A 23,330-nucleotide genomic window follows, 5' to 3' on the forward strand; every position below is an offset into this window, starting at 1 on the left:
CACTTTATACAGTACATCCCTACATACATCAGGTCCTGACAATTTATGAATTTACATAGTGAGATCTTCAGTTTTGAGTTATGAAGATTTGTTTGGAGCCTAGCATTAAAATTAAAGCCCTCACGCCTCATTTGTGATGATTCAAAAGGCAGAGTTGTTAACCCCCCGCACACACGCAAACTACCACTACTATTTGTGAGGTTTCAAGTTCAACTGTCCTTTCAGATGCCGCCGTCTAATAAAGAGAGGCAGAGACTGTTCAGGGCCAGGAAGAATGCAAATCCACAAGCCAGGGCTGAATATCTTGAGGAAAAGAGAGCAAGGTATTTTGAAGAAGAGAAGAAGAATAGGTGTTAGTGTAAGGCAGATCAATAAAAAAAGAAAATTCAGTGGTTCCCAACCTTGGGGTCGGGACCTCAAGCAGGGTTGCCTGAAATGTCTAGTAATTTATTTATTTTTTTTCAATTCTATTTTCCTCTAGCTACCACAAACACAAAATTAAATCAAAGCCCAAAACCTCCATCAGGCAGATGACTCCTTCTGATGCAAGGAGGAAGAGGGACCAGTGGAGGAAAAGTAAAAAGAATCAGAGGGAGAGAAAGAAGAGGACAAATGAAATCTTAAATGACACCCCAGATTCTATGGATTCATACATAGATCCTCAACTAGAACCCCAACCTATTGAACAAAATGAACCAGACCCATCCCAACCTCTTCAACAAAATGAACCAGACCCATCCCAACCTCTTCAACAAAATGAACCAGATCCATCCGAGCCTCCCGACCCAAACAAACTAAACCAACGCCAACCACAAGCTTCATCTAGCCTTCAACTAAGAAATTGTAATAAATCAAAGAAAGTTGCTGAGTTGAAAAAAGAAAAGAAACAACTGAAAGATGAAGTAGTCAAACTTAAAAGGCAACTTGAACGGTTAAACAAAAAATCTGAAAAACTAAGGAAACGTCTCAAAAGGACCAAAAAAACAAAAGATGTCAGCGCAAACAACAGGCCATGTGGAGGCAAGAAGCTTGCTGCACTGAAGAGAGAAAAGGTTACAAGCTTCCTTTGTAGGGATGAAAATAGCAGACTACTACCCGGGAAAAAAGACACAGTGACCAAAAACAAAGATAAGGTACAGAGAAGAGTCCTCCAGAAAACACTGAAAGAACTCCATGTTCAATACAACAAAGAAAACAACAAGGAACACACTATGTCATATAGACAGTTTTTACGCTTACGTCCCTTCTACGTGACAGAACCAAAAACAAGTGATCGTGACACTTGCGCGTGCATAGAACATGAAAATGTCCAGATGCTTGCAGAGAAACTAGCCCAACATGGAGTGTTGAAATCAGCAAGTGTTTCAGAGTTGCTGGCTGCTTTAGTGTGCGATCTTAAAAAAAAGGATTGTATGTATCGTGTGTGTGTGACCTGCTGTTACAAAGAAATAGAATTGGAACTCCCAGAAGAAAACAGTGTCACTAAATGGCAGCAGTGGGAAAGAGTGAAGACCACGAGTGGTGATAAGGAATTCACCAATTTCATCAAAAAAACAGAAGATGGCACATGGCAGGACCTTCAAAAAACACTCAACGAGAAACTTGATGTACTTGCCAAACATCATTTCAACTGGATCCACCAAGTTGAGAAGTGCAGAGAACTGAAAGACACCATCAGTGACACCGAAGTAGTGTTCCACATGGACTTCTCTGAAAATTATGCCTGCAAGCTTCACACCGAAATCCAAGCTTTCCATTTTGGTGGAAGCCGTAAACAGGCCACTATACAAACAAGTGTGGTCTACACATCTGAAGGGATCCAGTCATATGCAACAATTGCAGAGAGCCTGCGCCATGATGAGAGAGCGGTGTGGGCACACATCGAGCCAATTTTAAAGGACATCAAGCAGCGCAACCCCAGTGTGACGACGATCCACTTCATGAGTGATGGGCCTGTGACTCAGTATAGAAATAAAAAGAACTTTTATCTACTGAGCACACTTCCCTTCATCATGGGCTTCAAAAAAGTCACGTGGAACTTTTCAGAAAAGGCTCACGGAAAAGGGGCCCCTGACGGAGTGGGTGGCGCTGTAAAGCGCACTGCTGATGAAAAGGTGAAAATGGGAGCCGACATCCAGACCCCAAAAGACCTCTTTGATGCCATACAGAGCACATCTTCATGTATCAAATACTTCTGGATCCCAGAAGAGGACATCCTGCGACATGATGAAGCTGTCCCTGAAAAGCTGCCAGTCATAAAGGGCACCATGAAAATACACCAGATTGTGTCTCTCGGCCCTGGGAAACTGCGACACCGTGAGCTGTCCTGTTTCTGCAGTCGAGGAACAAGCAGTGACTGTGACTGCCACAATCCATATGAGATAGAGTTAAATACCACAGAGGACACAGAGGAAACCCCCACAAGTTCAACAAGTGCAACACCACAACTGTCCATCACACCAGACCTAGCTGGCAGGTTTGTAGTTGTCAAATATGATGGCATGCCATTTGTGGGCCAGGTCCTTAATGTGGTGAACCCACACATTCGCAGCATCCATGCTGAAGTTCAAGTGAGCTGCATGCGGCAGATAATGGGTAAAAACTCATTTGTGTGGCCCACAACCCCGGATGTGATCTTCTACTATGCATCAGATATACAAGCCCGCTTGTCAGAGCCTGAGCCATCAACAAACCGCTCATCAAAGCTATGTGTCAAGGACTGGAAAACATTCCAAAGCATGTGGTAGCGGCAAAAACAGGAAATGTGGAGAAATCACCTCCAAAAAAACCCCTAGCCAAATACATCAATAGTTTATAACTACTAACTTACAAGTCATTAGTTCTTCAAGTTACCTCTTTTTAATGGACAAATCAGTTTTCAGTTTTAAGGTATTTTACTAAAAATGTACCGTCATTGAATTTATGAAATGCCAGCAAAATGAATTTATGAAATGCCTACATTTAACCCTCATACGGTCCTCCAGGGTCAAATTGACGCCATCTGTTTCTTTCTTTCTTTCTTTCTTTCTCTTTCTCTCTTGACCTGACTTGTGTTCTGTTAAACGGTCAGTTCTGTTTTTGAAATTAAGATTAAAAATGTATTTTTCAAATATTTAACAGTTCTCAGTGTCTCTCCCTTTGTACTATGTATGACTGTTGAAAAATATGTTCATGAGTAGTGAAAAACTTTGAAATCTTGCAGTACGTCATTCCTGGATAACAACATGTCATTCCGGGTAACAGTGATGGAGTGAAGTCTTTTCACCTAAAATGTAATATTATCTTACACAATCAGGTTTTCTTGAGTTGAGGATACAATGACAAATATTTTTACCTTTACTGTAAAGTATTCTAATACATTTTCCAGTTTTTTTCTCTTTTTGGCATGAAAGATTGTACGATCAAGAGCACCTAATAAGCCCATTCCAGTATAACTAACCAAATATATCGCAAACATTTTTGATAAAAATATGTTTTTCTGAGCAGTAATTGTTTGTTGAACTCTAAAAATTGATATCTATAAATTTTTATAAGCTAACAATGGTAGAAATTTTAATTATTTTAAAATCAATTCCCGTTACCCGGGAAGGACATTTTTCATACATTTTGCATACAATCCACAAAAAATGTGCAAATTTAATTCTTAAAATTAATCTCTGTTGTTGAGTTGTATACAGAACAGTCTGATAAACATAGAAAGAGCTTAAATAGGAATTTTTAGACACTTTCATATATTTTCACATTTTAAATCCTTATTCGTCTTTGACCCTTATAACCAAACAGCAAACTACTGCACTGTAACAAATTGCTGTAAGAAAACAGCCAAATTGTGACGGTAACATACTGTTTTTCATTAAAATTGTATTATACTGTAGAAAACAATGCATTCTGGGCAATATTTGTAGGTAGCTTGCCGTTTCCCATAAAATATATGATATGTTATATATATATATATATATATATATATATATGAGTCTCTTCTTGTACACATTTTTTAATGCCTGTATTTTACTTAAATGATAAATCATGGTATATTAAAATTACTGAGGTTATTGTGAAGACAGCGCTTAATTCATAGTAATTGGCTTTCAGACAGTAATATGCTCTATTTACAGAAAATGACTGCATTGTATACTGCAACAATATTGCAACTAGCTTCAGCACTATACTGTGTTTTAGTCTAATGAAAAAGTCTATGAAATGCAGGATTTTACTGTAATTCAGTATGTGGTTTTATCACAGTAACATACTGTAAAGTAGATAACAGTAAGGGAACTGTAAAATTAACAGTAGAATGCTGGCAAGTAGTATTTTACTGTTAATTTACAAGACAATTGTTTACAGTGTGCCTCATAGTGTATTGGTGTCAATGAAAACAATTTGGCTTTATATCATCGGTAGGTAATCTGTATCAATTATTAGCTGATTATTGGCCAATAATTTTTCAGGTTGCTCCAGTGAGTATAGTGCAATTAGCTCAGCCAACTCTTTGTGTCCTTTTGACATCAGAGGTAGGAGCTACATGCAGACAATCCTGGCCCTAGACTCTAAATATTGTAAAGCACTTTTAACTGAAGGAAAAAAGTAATATATTATATAATATAAAAATATATTATAAAAATATTATATCAAATTTCTGGAGTAGCTTCTGCAGTATAACCTTCAAGATTTAATGATATTCTTTTTTATAGTTCATTTCTGACATTTACTTTCTTGCTTACTGCAGAGTGCATTGTTTAGCAGGTTTAACAGCTGTTTTTTTCATATTTCCGTTTTGTAATTAACAGAGCATGAGGAAGCAGAACTTCTGATCTCCTCTCATATTTGTCTCACACTAACTGATGTGGTGGTAAGGATGTGAACTTTAGCATGTGATGTGTAGTGGAAATATGTATTTAATAAGTGACATCTTTGTCAAGTGGTCAATTTTCGAGAATTTAAAGGGTGTAGAAATAAATGGGAAGTGCAACTAATGTTGACAGCAGTTGCGGAACTACAAATGACATTAGGACTGTACAATTACAGTATTTTCTGCCAGTTTAGATATGTAAGACTTGCCAGTTTTACACTTTTACTGCTTCAACAGGGACAAAATAATTATTAATTAATTATCTTTGCATTGTCCAGCCACATTCTGCACTGCCTAAGACATAGCTGATATTTATTTATTTTTTAGCTTCACGGGTCTCAGATATAGCATACACATTTATTTAACCCTTTGATGCACAACATATGGACAACACTTCTATATAACAGTATAACATGGGTCAAAAATGACTCATTTATCCAAATTTGTATTAAAATTAAATGACTCAATACTATAATAATAGTAATTTGTTTCAAATAGTTACTTTCCACACTCATATATTTAATATATTTAACGTGTTTAGGTATCATTTTGTCACACATACAGTGTATCTTGAAGGTATTAACAGAGCTTCACTTTTTACACATTTTTTTATATTTCAGCCTGATTCCAAAATTGATTAAATTCATTTTTCCTTAAAAATTATACACACAATACCCCCATAATGAAATTTTTGACCCATGTTGTGCATTAGAAGCGTAGTGATACAAAAAGGGTTTTTATTCAAAAAGTAAGAAATGAAAAACAAAAAATTAGGATGTATGATGATGAAAAACAAATTGATTGAGGAAAACCTGGAATATTAAATGATGAAATTAATTTATTGCGAAGATATAGAAAATTAAAAACTCAGTCGGGTCACTTTAGACCCATGTTGTGCATCAAAGGGTTAAAGGATAGGGTTTTTTCAAGTCTTTCTCGAGACTTACTCACATGTAATTGCTGTTATCATTCCTCCTTTCAATACTGGCTGTGAAGAGTTTATTTCCTAGTGTGATTCCACTGTGAGGGATGAGGGCACAAAATCCACAGTCAGTTTTAAAAAGGTACCCACTTGGTTTGGCTAACTGGGGTTGCTGAAGGGCCATATTAGCTCTGGCTAAGCACAGAATGAGGACTGAGGATTTTGTAACACATGTTTTACATTTTAATTACATTAGGAAGGAATCTATTTATAAATAGGTACAGAGGAAAACAATTAGAGTGATTTCAGTGTATAAATGTAAGTGTTTTTTCAAAACATCTTTGTGAATGTGAACCTGTTATTTAACCCTCTATGGTACGGTGCTGCCCTCAGGCAACATACCCATTTTTGGCCTCTCAAATTTCTACAATGCATGTTTTTGAGTGTTGTGATACTTTAAAAAAGGGGAAGAGTATAGGGAACAACTAGCAATGCTTTAATTTGTCACCCTTTTTGCAGACTTTTCCCAAAGGAAACAGTTTTGCCATTTTGCACCACAAAAAACTCAAAATGTAATTTCCTGGCCCTTTTCCATCTGGAAAAAAAAATATTCCTACTGATAGGTGAGTAAACCTGAATGAAACCGGTTAAAAAAGTTCCTTTTATAATGTTTTTAAATTTAAAATGTCATGTACCCTGTTGAAGCTACTGAATCTTTTACACATGTTTATTAAATAAATAATGTTAAAATGAATTTGAAAAACTTTCTTTTTCACTTGTGCACCATTATGGTACAATGTTGCCTATGGGCAACAAACCCAAAAAACTTCCACAAAACAAAGAATTATAAAATGTATCTATTTGAAGACAAAAAAACATTTTTTCCTTACTGCCATCATAATGCGTACCATAGAGGGTTAAGAGTATAATTTATCTCCCGGATATTTGCTGAATTAAGTGATTTATTATCACTTTAATTTGATTTATTTTCTATCTTATTTTGAGATACTGACTAAAATTTGTAATATGTAAACCATCAATATACACTGTAAAAAATGTCTGTAGATTTTACGGTAAAAAACTGCTAAACCATGACAGTAAAAGACTGTAAAATGATAAATGAGTTAATTCAGTTTCAGTAACAATGAAACACCGTAAATGTATATATCAGCCAAAACAGTATGTTTTACTTCTTTTTTTTTTTTTTAAATACATTACTCTACTGTAATATTCACTGGCACTGTGTTTGTGTCAAAAATATACTGTTATATATAAACAAACTTGAATAGCATGAATAAAGATGAAAGTGGCAAAAGACAAAAACTCAAATTTCTGAGAAAAATAAATCAGATATTCTTTAAGATTAAAACCAGTACATTTACGAGTAAAAAATAAAAATATTTTCTGAGATTTTAGATGCAAATTTAAGTGAAAGCAACTGATATTCTGAGATAAAGTTTTAAATATGTAAGCCATCACTGTAATTTTTTGCATTTATCTTTTGTAAAAAATACTTTTTCTAACTGTTAAATGTTCTAAACACAATATACAAAAATATACTGTCATATTTAATAGTAAAATCTTATGAAGTATTTTCTTGTCAATTATATGGCAGAACAGAGTTTCTTTTGATGGAAAAACTCTTTATTTATACTGTAAAAAATGGAATAAAATGGCAATCTTAAACCTAGCCAATATCTTTTTACCGTAATATTAAAAAAAGTTGCACTGTATTTATTACGGTAAAGTTCTGGCAACCACAGCTGCTGGTTTATTACCGTAAAAACAACAGTTTGTTTTTTTACAGTGTAGCTCGCTCTCACATTTGAAGAGTAAAAAGAAGCCGAAGACCTAAAGAGACCATTCTCCTGCGTCTTTCTGGTTGTGAGGTTTGGCAGCCATCATGGGCAACGGTTAAACTGTGGTAGAGAAACCTGGCCTTTTGACTATCATTGTTTGTGAAGGCCTAAGAGCATTCGCACCCCACCATCAGCACATCACCCTAACCACTGTGCTTCACAGCCCAGCTGTAAAAATAGATAGCACAGATCGCCCTAGATATGCACAAGCACCCACATACACACACATATAAGTCGTAAGATACACACACCTTCAGCTGTTGATATGTGGCATTCGTGGGGACGACCTCACTTACATAGGGAAGAGAAATGAGACAAAGAGATATGAAACCACAAAAAGTACATTTAACTGACAATGAGTGAACCTATAAATTCAGCGAGCTGCCTTCTGTTCAGAGGTTCCACTGTTGTCAAATTCACCCTTTTTGACCTTCATCTGATGGTTAAACTGCAGTGGATGCTCGCCTCCACCAGGTGGCATTAGATTCATGAAGAAGGCACAAAGGTTGAATAGAACCCTGTTGGAAGAGTGCATGGCTTGACTTATATAAAGATGAGCATTAGTTTCAATAAAAATAGCCATATGAAAAATACCTAGAGTTATTGAATGCCTTTTTTAAGAACATTCAGTCATTTTTAACATTTTGGTTCAATGTTTCTTTTTTATCTGAAAGTTTGTGACTAATTTATTCAAAACTAGACTTTCTTTTCTTTTCTTTTTTTTACATACATTACATGTAGGAATGAAACTGTATGTGACTGTGAAGGAAATTATTTATTTCCTTGTGAAGAAATGAACAAAAAAGTTATGGTACACCAAGCAGTTGTATTTTGTATATTCATTAAAGTTATAAAACAGAATAATAATTATTAAGGCTGTTATTGTGATTTTCAAATTATCATTATTATCTTTATTTTATTTTTTTCAGATTTTCAAGTTGCCTATCAATTTAGGTATAAGTAGGTATTTGAAAAAGTATTGTGATAGAGTCTAAATGCTTTTGCAAGGAGGTGATTTTGATTTTTGATTTTATTTATATTATTTTTTTTTTCTTTTTAATTTATTTTATTTTTTAAAAACTATTTCCTTCTTTTTATGTTTTGACGTGTTCCAAGTCATGTGACTTTCAAGGTCCTGGCGGTCAGAACAAAAAACATGGCGGACAGTTCTCTCATTTTTAGTGAAAAAAAATCAATATTTTGACTTAGTTTCTGCATAAAAATGAATTTTGATCACATTTCTAGCGAGAAATATATGTTTTATTTTCTAAATATTCACTCAGTGAATGTACATAATCACTTTGTATGTTGGAATAGCCACGGGATATGACTGTCATTAACTTGCATTGTAGCAAAATCCGTGTCAGTTTCACGGAAATTTGAGTGATTCCGTGGCTATTCCACGGATTTTGAGTTAAGCGAATCCGTGGCTATTTCACGGATTCCTGTGAGACCATGTTGTATCTTTCAGTGTTCATGGAAATGAAAAATAATTAATGTATCCACCACATGATTTGGAGCAGCTCCAAAATGTAATGGGTTCTTCCTTGGCTCATGCTACACTATTGCACCAAGTTTTGAGAAATCAGTTTTTCTGTATCCTGCTGACAAACCAAACAGAAAACATAACCACTTTGTTGAGAGAGAGATTGTGTGAGAAAGGGCAAATGGAAAATCAGATCTGGAGTTTGGAATTGGTGTTGCATGTCAAGTCTGAATGCCAAGTTTTACTGCTCTTACACCCCTGTAAACCAATATTCCCAGTGAAGCAGCATTACCATACTGTTAAAAAGACTTCCTGGGACACTAAAGTTATTTAGGTTAGCTAAAGTTCACCCAGTAAATATGTTACAAACGTTAATTTGTAGTAGTTTGCTCCCAAAGACTATAAAATGCTTCTGTTTTTACAGTTTAATAGCTGCATAGGATGGCAAGAAACAAAACAGTGATTTGATATGGCTATATTTCACTGTTCTTGGTGCCCCTCCTCCATTCCTCTTCTCAGGGAAGGTGCACAGGGGAATGCAGTCTGTGATACCGGAGCCCTCACCTGGGAACGAGAGGAAGGTGCGGCCCAGGATATACAGAAAAAGGAGGGGGATGGATGACACAGGTGTGTTATGAAAACTAGCTGACGGATTATGAAAACAGCCGAGACGATGTCTAGTTGTGGTTTGTAGAGCTTCGTTATTGATGGCTCAGCTATGTCACCTGGCATAGGCACACCTATACAATGCCCATGGTCAACACCGGCTAACAAAGAAGGTAAGTTGTTTGGGTTTTCTTAATTCTGCTGTTTAGTAAAAACAAAGAAAGTATCAACCGATTTACATACAGAATTCATTAATAATTAGGATAATCTTAGGTATAATCCTGCAGGCCAGGAGGATGGTTGCATTATCTTGGAGAGAGACTGAAGTATCTTCTACACAATCTTGGATTAGACAAATGGCAACGTGTGTTACATTAGAAAAGCTAACCTATGTAATTAAGGGTAAAGTGCAAGAATTTGAAGAGGTGTGGACACCCTTAATGGACTTTCTCAAGCAACAGTAGATTATATTTATCTGTAAGCATAATGAGTGTAACAATTTTTTTATAGAAAAAAAAAATATTATTTGTTGTAATTGTTATTTTATATTCACACACTTTTTTTAATTTTATTTAAATTTTTATTCATTTTATTTAATTTATTTTTTGTGTATGTGTGTTCAGCGGGGTCACTTAATGTCTTTGTTTTCATGTCATGTCATGTCATTTTGTGTGTTTTTTTGTCATTTTGTGTATTTTTTGGTCATTTTGTGTATTTTTTTTATCATTTTCTGGTCAATTTGTGTCTTTTTTGGCTAGTGTGGTGAGTGTTGATGTGTTTTGTATGTTCTTATTGAAAATGAATAAAAACATTGTTCAAAAAATAATTAGGATAATCTATTTTTATGTCCTCTCAAGCTTTATTTTTTTTACTAAACAGTAAAGTAGTAAGATATAGCATGACTGTCATCAGTTCTCGGCTGATTTATATCTGCCGAGAACTGGATCCTTGCAGGTTTGATTGAGGCGGTTGGATCTGAGCAGCCTCGGCTCCCTCACCAGGATTACTCATCCAGCTTCCAGCAGAGATTCAACCCGAAGAGTTGGTATATTTCTGAGTATTTCATCACATAGAAAACAAGCCTATAGTCGCCTTCAATTCACCTTAGTAACATTGTGTTTGTGTAATCAAGTGATTAATCGAGGATGGGTAGGGTTTTTAAAGCTACAACTGATAGTGAAGTCTGTTTAGATCAGCATCAGTGATTTATTACCTTGTGTCTGTTGTGCTATGGTATAGGTAAGCATGGTAACATAGTGTAATCAGTTACAAGACTGTTACTGTTTAGCTGACACAAGCTGTTTCACTCTGTTGTCTCCTTCATATAGAATAACCAGAGCCAACAAACGTCTCCTCTGCATCATGGCCAAAGAAAGTGATGAATCTGGTACGTCTCTTTTAATCTCAATCCTTTATTGTGATTTTTCTCCACCTGGTGCTCACTGTTCTTGTTTATCTCACTGTGTTTACTGAGATGCATTCAGAGGCGAGAGGAGTTCTCAGTGTTTGTGATTTGAAATGAAATGTATCATTATAACATTCATATCCATTTAGGCAAGAAACAGGTAAATAGGGTAAAACATTTTAACTAATAGATATCACCATAAAACGTTCCTAGTTGATGATTTACATTAAGATGATTAATGGTTTTCTGAAATATGTCAAAATATGCAAATAATGCATTTTCCTAAGTGCTATTTTGCATACATTTCCAAAACAGAGATTTGAAAATTGGATAAAGCCAGGTTCAAAGTTCCTGTTTCTTTTGTTGACATATTGGACTCAAAGGTTTTTTCAAATGGAATTTTAGATATCTGTTTATATCCGTCCATAAATTAGAAAATACTGTCAGCAGCATTAAGAAAAAAAAATCCATACTTGCCTTTTTTTAGGAAAGAAATTTTATAAAAAATATAAAAAGAGTTACATATGAACACACCCCGATAACTACTTTTTGTTGGATGATATATCGCCCAGAAATAATTGCGATCAACAAGGTTGTCATTTCAAGTCAATTTTATGCCACTGATGCATTGATAATATAACAGCATAATCATAAACTGACATGTTTTCCAAAAGTAAATAACAAATTATTTTGAATATTCAGAATATATTGGAATTGACAAAAGGAAAATTATTAAATAAATAAATAAATATATATATATATATATATATATATATATATATATATAAATATCCTAAATAAATAAAACAAATATAATAAAACCACACAACCAAAAGAAATAAAATAAAATTTACTTTTATGCTAATCAAATTGCCATTATTTTGTAAACAAACACATGTAAACACAACAACAGATATCAATACATGCACATGACGTCAATCAGCGTCATATTTACAAAGCAGCCTGCATGTGATCTTTTACCTAGGTCCAGATCTTCTTCTATAGAGCAGTAGTTCTCAACCTTTTGGAGTCGCGACCCCCAATTTAACATGCATGTTGTCCGTGACTCCCGCTCACTGAACAGAATCTCACACGCACAGTTCAGATCACCAAAAAAAGTAAACAAAATGACCAAAAAAGACACAAATTGACCACAAAATGATCAAAAAAGACACAAAATGACCAAAAAAAGACACAAAATGACCAAAAAAAGACACAAAATGACCAAAAAAGACACAAATTGACCACAAAATGATCAAAAAAGACACAAAATGACCAAAAAAAGACACAAAATGACCAAAAAAAGACACAAATTGACCAAAAATGACACAAAATGACCAAAAAAAAGACACAAAATGACCAAAAAAGACACAAATTGACCACAAAATGACCTAAAAAGACACAAAATGAAAAAAAAAGACATTAAGTGACCAAAAAGATTAAAACACATTAACACATGAACACTTTAACACAGTGGAGACAGAGCTGACTTCCAAAATGATTTGGCGACCCCCAGAAATCATCTCACGACCCCAATTGGGTTGAGAATAGCTGCTATAGAGGATCATGTTTCTCCAGCAGATGCTAATAAAGTAATTTTTGCCTTTTTGAAGCTCTGAATTGACAATGCAAGAATCCTTTTCGAGATATGGTTAACAGCAGTACACTACATACACTCGCACATTAATATACATTCATAGAAGAACACACACACCCACATCTCTCTGTGGTCTGCTGATGTATATGATGCATTAAGTTATGCATGTGCATGTTCTCTGAGAGCTAAGAGTCCTACTAATGTGTGTCTGACAGGCCTCACATGGGCGGTGAAGGCAAACAACAGCCACTACCACAAACAAAAACAGAAGAAATCCTTTCTGTTCTTCCGCTGGGGGCGATACGCGGTGAGTCAGTCGTGCATGTGCTTCCTTCCCTGCACACGGTAACCTAACACCTGTTGGCATACTGATGCATTGAGTAGCAGGTTAATGTGCTAATACACGTGTCTCCCTTGTGCTTTTCCCTTTCTCTCTGTTGCCGTTCATGTCGGTTGCCAGGACAATGTGGTCCGCAGCCACAAGTACTCCCCTCTGACTTTCCTGCCTCTGACACTGTTCGAACAATTCCAGCGAGCAGCTAATGTCTACTTCCTCCTCATGGTGGTGTTGCAGGTCAGAAGAAGATTATGCAGTTGTCTCTCTCTGTCTGTCATGCTTTGACTTGAGCTTTACTTTGTCATAGTCTTTATCCAAAGATGCAAAAAAAATAGAGCATAGTATGATTTTTTTATGTGCAGATAGTCTGAAGTCAAGGAAATGATGCAGATATGTTACTTACACTGTAATCCATGTTTCGGTAACACTTTACAATAACCACCTAAGTGATGTTTATAGATGGTTTATAAACCAATTATTATTAACCATTTACAAAATTCTATACATATTTCATCTTTAAATGGTTTCAAGCAATTTCTTAAAGGTATAAGAATAATTTTGAAATGATTTACATACTTAATATGGTGTTAAAAATGTTATAATGAGTGTAAAGCTATTAATAAACTAATAATTATGTTTGTTTATGGTAAAGTAATCTGTTTGGCATTTATAAATTATAGTTCAACATTATTACATTTTAGACCCATGTCCATGTCTGTGTGTGTATCAAGGTTATAATAGTTTTGTTTTTTTCATTAGTTTTAGTTCTAATTTCGTTGTGAATTTTTGTTCTCAAATTCAGTTAGTTTTAATTCGTTTTTAGAGTGAGTTTGCTAGTTTTAGTTAGTTTTTATTTTTGGGAAAATGCTTAGTTTTAGTTTAGTTTTTGTTAGTTTTAGTGTTAGTTTTAGTTTTTTTGTAATGGGGTATTTGTTGGGTGCCAGATTCAAAAAAGTCACAATAAATGTTGCCTTTATTTCCTTTGTCTGATCCATCTCAGCCCCAATAAGTTTATTAAGTCATAAAACCAGATAGATGAAATAGATTTCTTATCAACCAAAAAGGTTTACGTATGAAAAAAGTTGACAAAGACGAAAACGAATTTCCACTATAATTTTAGTTAGTTTTAGTTAGTTTTGTAACCACAAAATACAATTTCAGTTAGTTATCGTATTTTAAAAAGCTCTCATTTCTATTTTTATTTCAGTTAACGAAAATGTTTTTTCTTTTTTTTTTTTCTTTTTTTTTTAATTGGTTTTTAGTGTCAAACATTTCCACATCATTCATCATAGTTTCTGTGTGTGTGCTCACCACTATGACTTGAATAGTACAAATTTGAAAAAGTCTCTCAAAAGCACGAACATATCGACACAATATAGTAAAGAAATAAAATTGAAGTAGAAAGAACAGTAAAACAGTTAGGGGGTAGTCTGTTTGTGAGATGATTAGCTATCAGTGAAAACAAAATCAGGCCTTTGGGGCATTACAAAGTGAATCCACTTTTTAAAGTATAAAGTAAATTGCTCTGTTTTATGATTGACAAATGCTGTTATCTTTTCCATTTTGTAAATGTCCATTGTGATGTCCATCCATCCATTTAGAGTTGGGCTCTCCTGCAATAACCACTTCCTGGTTAAAGCCTTTTTAGCTGCAACCAACAGAATGTTCAATAAGTATTTGTCCTTTTTCATCCAGGTCTTAGGGAAATTCCCAAAGTACATAGTTTTGGATTCTAAAGGCAGAACATCTTTGAAAAATGTTTTTTCAATTCTAGTTTTCGTTATTTCGCTCGTTTTCGTTAACGATAATAACCTTGGTGTGTATCCATGTTTACGTGTGGTTTCCAGTGTGTCCCTGCTATCTCAGCCATACCTTGGTACATCACCATCATCCCGCTGCTCATCGTTCTCGCTGTCAGAGGATTAAAAGACCTTGCCAACGACATGGTGAGACCACCATTCATCCTGTAGCGCCACCCTCAGAATATCCCTCAGCGATGAATCCACCCGCTCACACACAAATGCATGATCTTAAACACAAATATACGACCGGCTTCACGCATGCATTTATGCACCTGGCACTTAAGAATGTATGCACTCTTCTCTCTCCTTCATTGTCCGCATTGACTCCTTGTCCTCTCCTCATTGACAAAACCAGTCATCCCAGTAGCATTAATTTTCTCTCCTATCATTAAAGCTTTTCCTTTAAATGCAGGCGTGATGTTTTGCATGGAGAATTCTCTGGTTAAGTGCATCACTGAGTTACGGTCGTTAACAGCTCTGGGTGAAACGCTTGCTTGACCCCTCTCTATTGACTAATCATTTAGTGGAGGGTGTAAATCTCCCAGCTGGTGTCACTGTAGAGCCCCGTAATGGCGTTTCTCCTTTCTCCTTTTTCCAGTTCAACCTTTCATGGCCACCCTCCCTCTCGCACGCTTCATGTCCATCACTCTTTTTCTTCATCCTTGTCACACTCCTCAGTCTATCTCTTTCTCTTCTCTCATTCTCTTTTTTTGGACGCGCTCTCTCTTCATCCTGGGTCCAGGCAAGGAGACGCAGTGACTCTGAGATTAACTCTCGACCCTGTGACGTACTCATCTCCCAGAGGTGAGGACAAAGACAGTGTGTTATTCTCTCAGGACTTGCAGTTTGAAACAACCCTCTAATGAAGCTCTAATGAAGTGTGAATGAGTGAAACCCTAGAGTGTACCTTTTGCATTAGAGCAAGGCAAAAAGAAAAGTGATGACCCGACATAAACTATGACCAACCTCTTGATGACATCTTCTCCAGTCTGCAGAGATACTTTTGCATCATACGGTTTCTAAGACAATCCACATGATATGCTGATATGATATGCTGTCCCTTGTGGACTAAGACAGCTATTCTCAACCTTGGGGTCGGGACCCCAAAACGGGTCATTTTGTGTCTTTTTTTTTTGGGTCATTTTGTGTCTTTTTTTGGTCATTTTGTGTCTTTTCTGGTCATTTTGTGGTCAATTTGTGTCTTTATTGGTCATTTTGTTTCTTTTTTGGGTCATATTGTGTCTTTTTTTGGTCATTTTGTGTCTTTTTGGTCATTTTGTGTCTTTTTTGGTCATTTTGTTTCCTTTTTTTGGTCATTTTGTTTCTTTTTTGGGTGATCGGAGTGAGCGGGGGTCGCGGACAACATGCATGTTAAATTGGGGGTCGCGACCTTTATACAGTCTATGGTCGCGACTCAAAAAGGTTGAGAACTACTGGACTAGGAGACAACTTTTTAGAGTATACTTATAGATGGGAAGTAAGCATCACTGTGTTTCTGAACTTATAATTGAATAAAAAGGCCTGCTCTACTCTTGTTTTTCATGAGAGAAATAATTGTAATTGTCATAAATGTTAGAACATTCATAATTTAGATGTAGTTGTTGTGTTTTGTTAGTTTTTGTATTTAAAGGTTTTTGTCTTGCTGTAAAATTGTATACTATTTTTATTTTTTTTACATTTGGCTTACTGATTGTGTCTTTTAATATGAAAATCTATTTACTTTTGCTTTGCATCTTTTGCATATTATGGAGATTTATAACCAGCAAATGATATAAGATTTCCACTTATGAAACCCGTTCATTACCTTTTTCCCCATTTCATCATCTGTTTACCATCTCAGTTTCAGCAGACTACAGTGGAAGGATCTGCATGTGGGAGATGTGCTGCGGATCCACAAAGACCAAGTCATCCCTGTGAGATTTTCAGCTTATAAAACAAATCAATCAGCATACTCATTGTTGTGCAAGTAGAATCAAATTGCATGTTAACCTAGCCTGTAGGTAGCATATTGAAGTATTTTCTTAAAATGAAAAAAATTGTATTTCCAGTAACTTCTACTTATTCCTCTCTTTTATTTTTCTCTTTTCTCTCTTTCCTCTCAGGCTGACCTCCTCCTCCTGTGTAGCTCAGAACCTCACAGTCTGTGTTATGTGGAGACGGCGGATATCGATGGGTAAGAAACGAATCTGTTCTCACATTTTAAGACCTCATTCTGTTGAAAATGAATCACTCAACTCATCATATATTCATCATATGCATGTTTGTATGAATTAACCTTATGACCATTGTTCTAGTAGGTAAACAACTAGGTGCTACAACATAAAAACTATGAATATTGTGTAAAAAAAATATATAACTGTAGAAACAATAACATGAATAAGGAGGTAATCAGAAGTTTTAAGATGTGATTTCAAAGGTGATATTGATTTTAGAGGTCCAAGCTCTCCAGGCTCCTGTTGTGTTACCATGGGGCCTTGACAACTAAAACTTAGTGACCTCTAAAGGTCTAAAATCGTTTATACACTGCAGGAGTGCCGAGGGGCCCTGTCTGCACATCTGAGGCTTTGTGGTGGCTCATAGAAGGGCAAGTTGGGTCAGATATAGTATAGGATCAGTAAAAGAAGACTATAGTAGTAGTTTGCACAATGTGAATTTATGATTTTGTTACCACTTGTCAAATCCAATTAACACCAGTTTATGAGGTTAAAGGGCCTTTTTTATTGCAGAGTAAAGACCTTTTAATGATTTCATATGATCAAATAAATGTATTCGTCACTACAAAACAGTACAGAAAACTCCTTTGTCAACCAAAGATATTTAATTTCTTTCATCAACGCTTAAACACGAACAGTGATTCTTGAAGTACCTCTGAAGAAAATAATAACAAACTTCTAGCAAAGCTTTAAACACTGATGTTGACATTATTTCATTGTCTACATATACACTACCGGTCAAAAGTTTTAGAACACCCCAATTTTTCCAGTTTTTTATTGAAATTCAAGCAGTTCAAGTCAAATGAACAGCTTGAAAGGGTACAAAGGTAAGTGGTAAACTGCCAGAGGTAAATAAAAAAAGGTAAGGTTAACAAAAACTGGAAAATAATGTACATTTCAGAATTATACAAGTAGGCCTTTTTTCAGGAAACAAGAAGTGGATTAACAACTTAACTCTATGGAGTCTCGGGCTATTTTGTCCATTTTTTAATTATTTTCATGTCTTTGTAAGTCATTTTGTGTCTTTTTTTAGTCATTTTGTGTCTTTTTGTGACTTTTTTTTGTCATTTTGTGTCTATTTTTGGTCATTTTGTGTCTTTTTTTTTAACTTTCAAAACACTATCATGCTCAATAAAGAATTTTAAATGTTGCAAATGTGCATTCATTTCAGAGTACACTGAGACATTAAACTGCATCATTTTCAATTAAATTCTGGAAAAGTTGGTGTGTTCTAAAACTTTTGATCAGTAGTGTACATTATTTTGCCAAATGCCTTTTCACATTGACTGATGTGCTACCTAGCTCAAGACCACATCACAAGTGAATTGTATGAAGTCTTATAACCCACAAACTAGGCCAGGTTTGGCCTAGTTTTCTGTTCTTTTTTCCCCAAACACAATTTTTGTTTTTTTCTCTTGTACTGCTTTTTTGTTGCTTGCCGAGAATATTTTATACGGATAGTGTGTTATGTTCAAAATATACATCCATACTCACTTGTAAACCTGTGTCTATGTGTGTTTACTACATTTATTACAAAACTTTACTGCAAACTGCTTTGGCCTGGCAGAAGCCACAAGGGTTTTTTACTTATTCTATCAGTTCGTAGTCAGTTCTCTGTGTGCTTTTTTCAAATGATGGTTTGTATGTACTGGGTTGACTGTATTGATTGAGTTTGAAGGGTTTTGCAAGAATTGTTTGCTCTTTGCAAGATATGTATAAAGTTTTACTTGTTTGGTAAGAGGTTTCTGTGGTTAGTGTGTAGAGTTCTGCAAGAATAGCCTATGGTTATCAACGATAGCGCCTAAGCAACCAGAAAAAAATAGAACATTTCATAACCCTCTATATATATGTACCTGCCTTGACTTCTAAACATTATTTCTGATGAATAGATTAACTGTGTGGTCTTAACATAACTTGTGCGGTCTTTTCTTTCTACAGAGAGACTAACCTCAAGTTCAGGCAGGCGCTCGGTGCTACACACGATGAGCTGACCTCTCACCCCTCAGAGGAGACGCTTGCTGCCTTTGATGGTGAATAAATGTTTTCTATTAAAGCATGCAAAAGTAGATGTGTTCATTTTTAAAGCAGAACGAAAATAAACAGGACAGAATTGAGGATTTGTCCCAAATAAGAGCACATGCAATCTTTTATTTTGCAGGCTCCGTGCTCTGTGAGGAGCCCAACAATCGCCTGTACACCTTCAGAGGCCAGCTGCTCTGGAGAGGAGAGTGTCTTCTGCTGAACCATGAGCACATCCTCCTGAGGGGAACAGTCCTACGCAACACAGAGTTTGCCTACGGCTTGGCCGTATATACTGGTAAATGTAGCAGAATTATACCATCTAGAAGGAGGATAACATACATTTCTTTTTCTTTTTTTGAACAACTTTTTTATTGCTTTTAACCCTATAAAGCCTGAACCATGAAATAATTGGCAGAAAATTATATTTAAAAAAAAAAACGGTTTATTGAACCTGCTGACAAGTAAAAAAAGAAAATTCAATATCAATTTGCATATATGGGTTCTAATTTGTATTATATTTGATACATCAGGTCTTTTTGTGCAATTCGTTGCTCACAGTTTGTTTTTCTTGAACTAACAAAAAACCTAACATTTTTATTCTATGAAGACTTTGACTTTCCTTTTAACATTTTTCTCAAACATGCAAAATAACACAACATCATACATCTGTTGATATGAAGTTTTCACGCAGCAATGACTGATCCACCAGTGGAACCTGCGTAACATTTTAGCTACATCTGGGTTTTTTTGTGCAATTTGTTGCTCAGGTTTTTTAAAATCTTAAACACATGTATACATCAGGTTTTTCAGGAAGGAAATATCACACTGATGATGTAGAGGTCTCAAAAACGTGTGTATCAAATATGATACACTTGGCTTTGTAGGGTTAAAGACAGAACAAGTACAGCAGTCCGATAAAATTAAAAGGTACATTACAATCAAATTGAAAATAATAGTAATAATAATAATAATGAAATAAATAGAAGAAAAAAAAGAAAAATAGGGAAAATTTAAATAAAAAATAAAAAGGGACCAGGCGACGAATAGTATCAGCTCCAGCACCGTGCATTCTTGCCACTGAAAGCTCCATATTTATTATGTCAATGCATGTGTTAATCCAATGGGGTTTGGTAACTGTATGTGGAGGTTTCCAGCATAAAGCCAGCATCTTTTTGGCAACAGTGATGCCCGGATAACATAAATTTCTGTGGATTTTCTATGTCTGAGGGTAGCGGTACAGGAATTGTTTGGATCCATTACTTAAGTAAAAGTACCACACTTTAAAAATGCTCAATTCCATTCCATTGTCATTGTACGACTTCCATAGGTTTTATAATCCAACATGGAACAACAGTCTTTTTGGGGAGTTTATCCAAACCATATTGTATATATTGATATTTAGCACACGGAGAGGGAGCAGGATGGATGCGCTCTCATTGTTTTTGCAAGAAAGTTGATTTGGTACAGTAAAATAAGTAACAACAATTAGTTTTGCTTTGCAAAATGTCACTAAAACACTAGAACACTTTGAAGGAATTGCTTTGAAGTGTGACACAGTTGAGCTATTCTTGAGAAAAACGTCTCAACTTATTTGTAAATATATGCAAGTAAAAAGTGTTACGTAAGCAAAAGTATGTAAGTATAATCATGAAAATGGACTGAAGTTATTAAAAGTAAAAGTACTCAATGCAGAAAAACAAATCTCTGAAATTTTAACCATGAAAAATAACTTTAAAATTGGGTAACACTTTACAATAACCATCATTTATAAATGGTAAACAGATAGTTTATTAATGTTTAATCATCATTTATAAACCGTATATAGGCCATTTAGAATTGTAAATAGATCATTTATGATTGTTTAACTAACTAAATCATTTATAAATGACAAATAGATGGTATTTACATATAAATTTATAGTTACTTTACCATTAACAAACAATTTAATTATAATTAATTGTTTATTAATAGTTTTAGTTACTCATTTTAACATTTTTAACACCATATTAACTATGTTAATGATTTTGAAGTGATTCATATACCTTTAAGAAATTGGTTGAAAACATTTAAAGATTAAATATGTATAGCACTTTGTAAATGGTAAATAATTGGTTAATAAACCATCTATAAACATCACTTAGATGGTTATTGTAAAGTGTTACCTAAAATTGTTGCTAATTAATTATCTTAAGTACAGTTCCTGTTACATTCCACCACTAACATCTCTCTGAAAATAAAGTACATTTACTTTATCACATTACATGGTGACACAGTTTTTGTCAAACTGGTCTGTTGAGTCTGAGAATGACCCTGGGAATGAAACGGGATACAGAAGAAGCCCTGATGCTTTCTATGGTACAGTGCCCCTGGAGGTGTATGATAACAGAGATAAAGCTATTGTGAAATGTTTTTTTGTGTCCAGGACACCTATCCTCATTTCACCTTTTACTACGGCCTTCAATTTGTTTCAATGACAAATTTTATTATATGGAATACATTATACTGCTAATTATGGATACTACTTAACTCTTGCAGCTCTGTCTTAAATTGTGGGTCTGTTAAACGTCTGGCGGATTACAGGCTCCTTCTGTCTTCTAAGTGATCATTGATCGGATATTACTAGACCAGGCAGAGGTGTCATGGATCTCACTGCTATGACCCTTTCAGTTCTGCTAGAGCAGATCAATAGATCAAATTCTTTCAGAGATGGGTTTTATACCATTCATCAGAGACTGTCTATTGGTGCGACCCCAGTTCAGCCTGATTATAACCCTGCTCACACACACTTGACACAGCCTACTTTAAATGATGCATGATCAAGGCTGACGTGTTGTTGTTGTAGGGAGTTGGAATCAGTTTCTGTCCTTGAACAGTTTGCAGAAATGGCACATATTCTCAGTATGTGTCATTTTTACATATGCAGCTCAGTGTCTTTCTGCATGTGTCTATGTGAGATTGAGAAACATCACTGGAAAACATAATGTGATACTTTATTGATCCCTGCAAGGGAAATTCTCTCTTCCCGCTGACCTCTCGGTAGTGGGGTCAGACACCCCCGGAACTGGTTGGGATTCAGCATCTTGCTCAAGGGCACGTCAGCAGATGCTTACTGACACAAGGGCTTGAACTTTCACCCTCTGGCTGCAGGATGGTCTCCCAACTTGCTCGGCCTCGCCGCCGGAGCAATAGCATCTAACAGTTGTCTGCTCTGTACCAGGCGTGGACACCAAGATCCTAAGGAACTCCGGGAAACTGAGAGTGAAGAGGACTCAGACAGAGAAAGTTTTCAACAAAGTGGTGATCGGGGTGAGTGGGGAGAGGGCAGGTGGGTGACAAGCAGCTGGTGGAGTTACTCTAAGCTGTTTGTGTCTGGATCTCTAGATTGTCCTGTCCGTGCTGCTGGCTGCTCTGCTCCTCGCCATCGGCGCTGGCGTGTTTTCGAGCTGGGTCACCAGCGTTACTGGGCTCCCGTCTGCTCTGGTGGTTAACGGCAACCCCGTCTACACCGGCTTCCTCAGCTACTGGAGCTACATCATCCTGCTCAGCCCGGCCATGCCCATCGCTCTCTACATCTCGTTAGTTCCATCAACAATTCTGAACACATTTGAGCAACCTGGTCTCACAGAAATCCGTGAAATAGCCACAGATTTCGCTTAACTCAAAATCCGTGGAATAGAGTTAAGTTGTTAACCCATTTCTTGTTCCCTGAAAAAGGTTAATAGCCACGGAATCGCTCAAATTTCCGTGAAACTGACACGGATTTCGCTACAATGCAAGTTAATGACAGTCATATCCCGTGGCTATTGGTTTGTTCCAAGTCACTAAAGGACTAAAAAAAGACACAAAATGACCAAAAAAAGAGACAAAATGACAAAAAAAGACACCAAAAGACACAAAATGACTTAAAAAAGAGACAAAATGACCCAAAAAGACACAAAATGACTTACAAAGACATGAAAAGAATAAAAAAATGGACAAAATAGCCCAAGACTCCATAGAGTTAAGTTGTTAACCCATTTCTTGTTCCCTGAAAAAGGTTAATAGCCACGGAATCGCTCAAATTTCCGTGAAACTGACACGGATTTCGCTACAATGCAAGTTAATGACATTCATATCCCGTGGCTATTGGTTTGTTCCAAGTCACATGACTTTCAAGGTCCCGGCGGTCAGAATAAAAAACATGGCGGACATTTGTCTCATTTTTAGTGAAAAATCAATATTTTGACTTAGTT

The 23,330-nt window shown here is 35.7% G+C and overlaps 1 protein-coding gene across 1 annotated transcript in view; it reads left to right on the forward strand.

The window, feature by feature from the left end:
- The window catches only part of atp8b3 (ATPase phospholipid transporting 8B3), a 63,672-nt gene that overhangs the window by 20,728 nt on the left and 19,614 nt on the right, over positions 1–23,330 (forward strand). The window contains exons 3-15 of the mRNA XM_059340400.1: positions 9,636–9,895; positions 10,635–10,763; positions 11,051–11,109; positions 12,940–13,031; positions 13,185–13,298; positions 14,909–15,007; positions 15,606–15,667; positions 16,704–16,776; positions 16,966–17,036; positions 19,015–19,106; positions 19,235–19,393; positions 22,316–22,404; positions 22,480–22,673. Coding sequence (XP_059196383.1) covers positions 11,085–11,109; positions 12,940–13,031; positions 13,185–13,298; positions 14,909–15,007; positions 15,606–15,667; positions 16,704–16,776; positions 16,966–17,036; positions 19,015–19,106; positions 19,235–19,393; positions 22,316–22,404; positions 22,480–22,673 — 1,070 coding nt within the window. The 5' untranslated portion in view covers positions 9,636–9,895; positions 10,635–10,763; positions 11,051–11,084. The remainder of the gene's footprint in view (positions 1–9,635; positions 9,896–10,634; positions 10,764–11,050; positions 11,110–12,939; positions 13,032–13,184; positions 13,299–14,908; positions 15,008–15,605; positions 15,668–16,703; positions 16,777–16,965; positions 17,037–19,014; positions 19,107–19,234; positions 19,394–22,315; positions 22,405–22,479; positions 22,674–23,330) is intronic.

Source organism: Centropristis striata, chromosome 9 (genome assembly GCF_030273125.1).
Source record: "Centropristis striata isolate RG_2023a ecotype Rhode Island chromosome 9, C.striata_1.0, whole genome shotgun sequence".
In the NCBI taxonomy this organism is placed as follows: Eukaryota; Metazoa; Chordata; class Actinopteri; order Perciformes; family Serranidae; genus Centropristis; species Centropristis striata.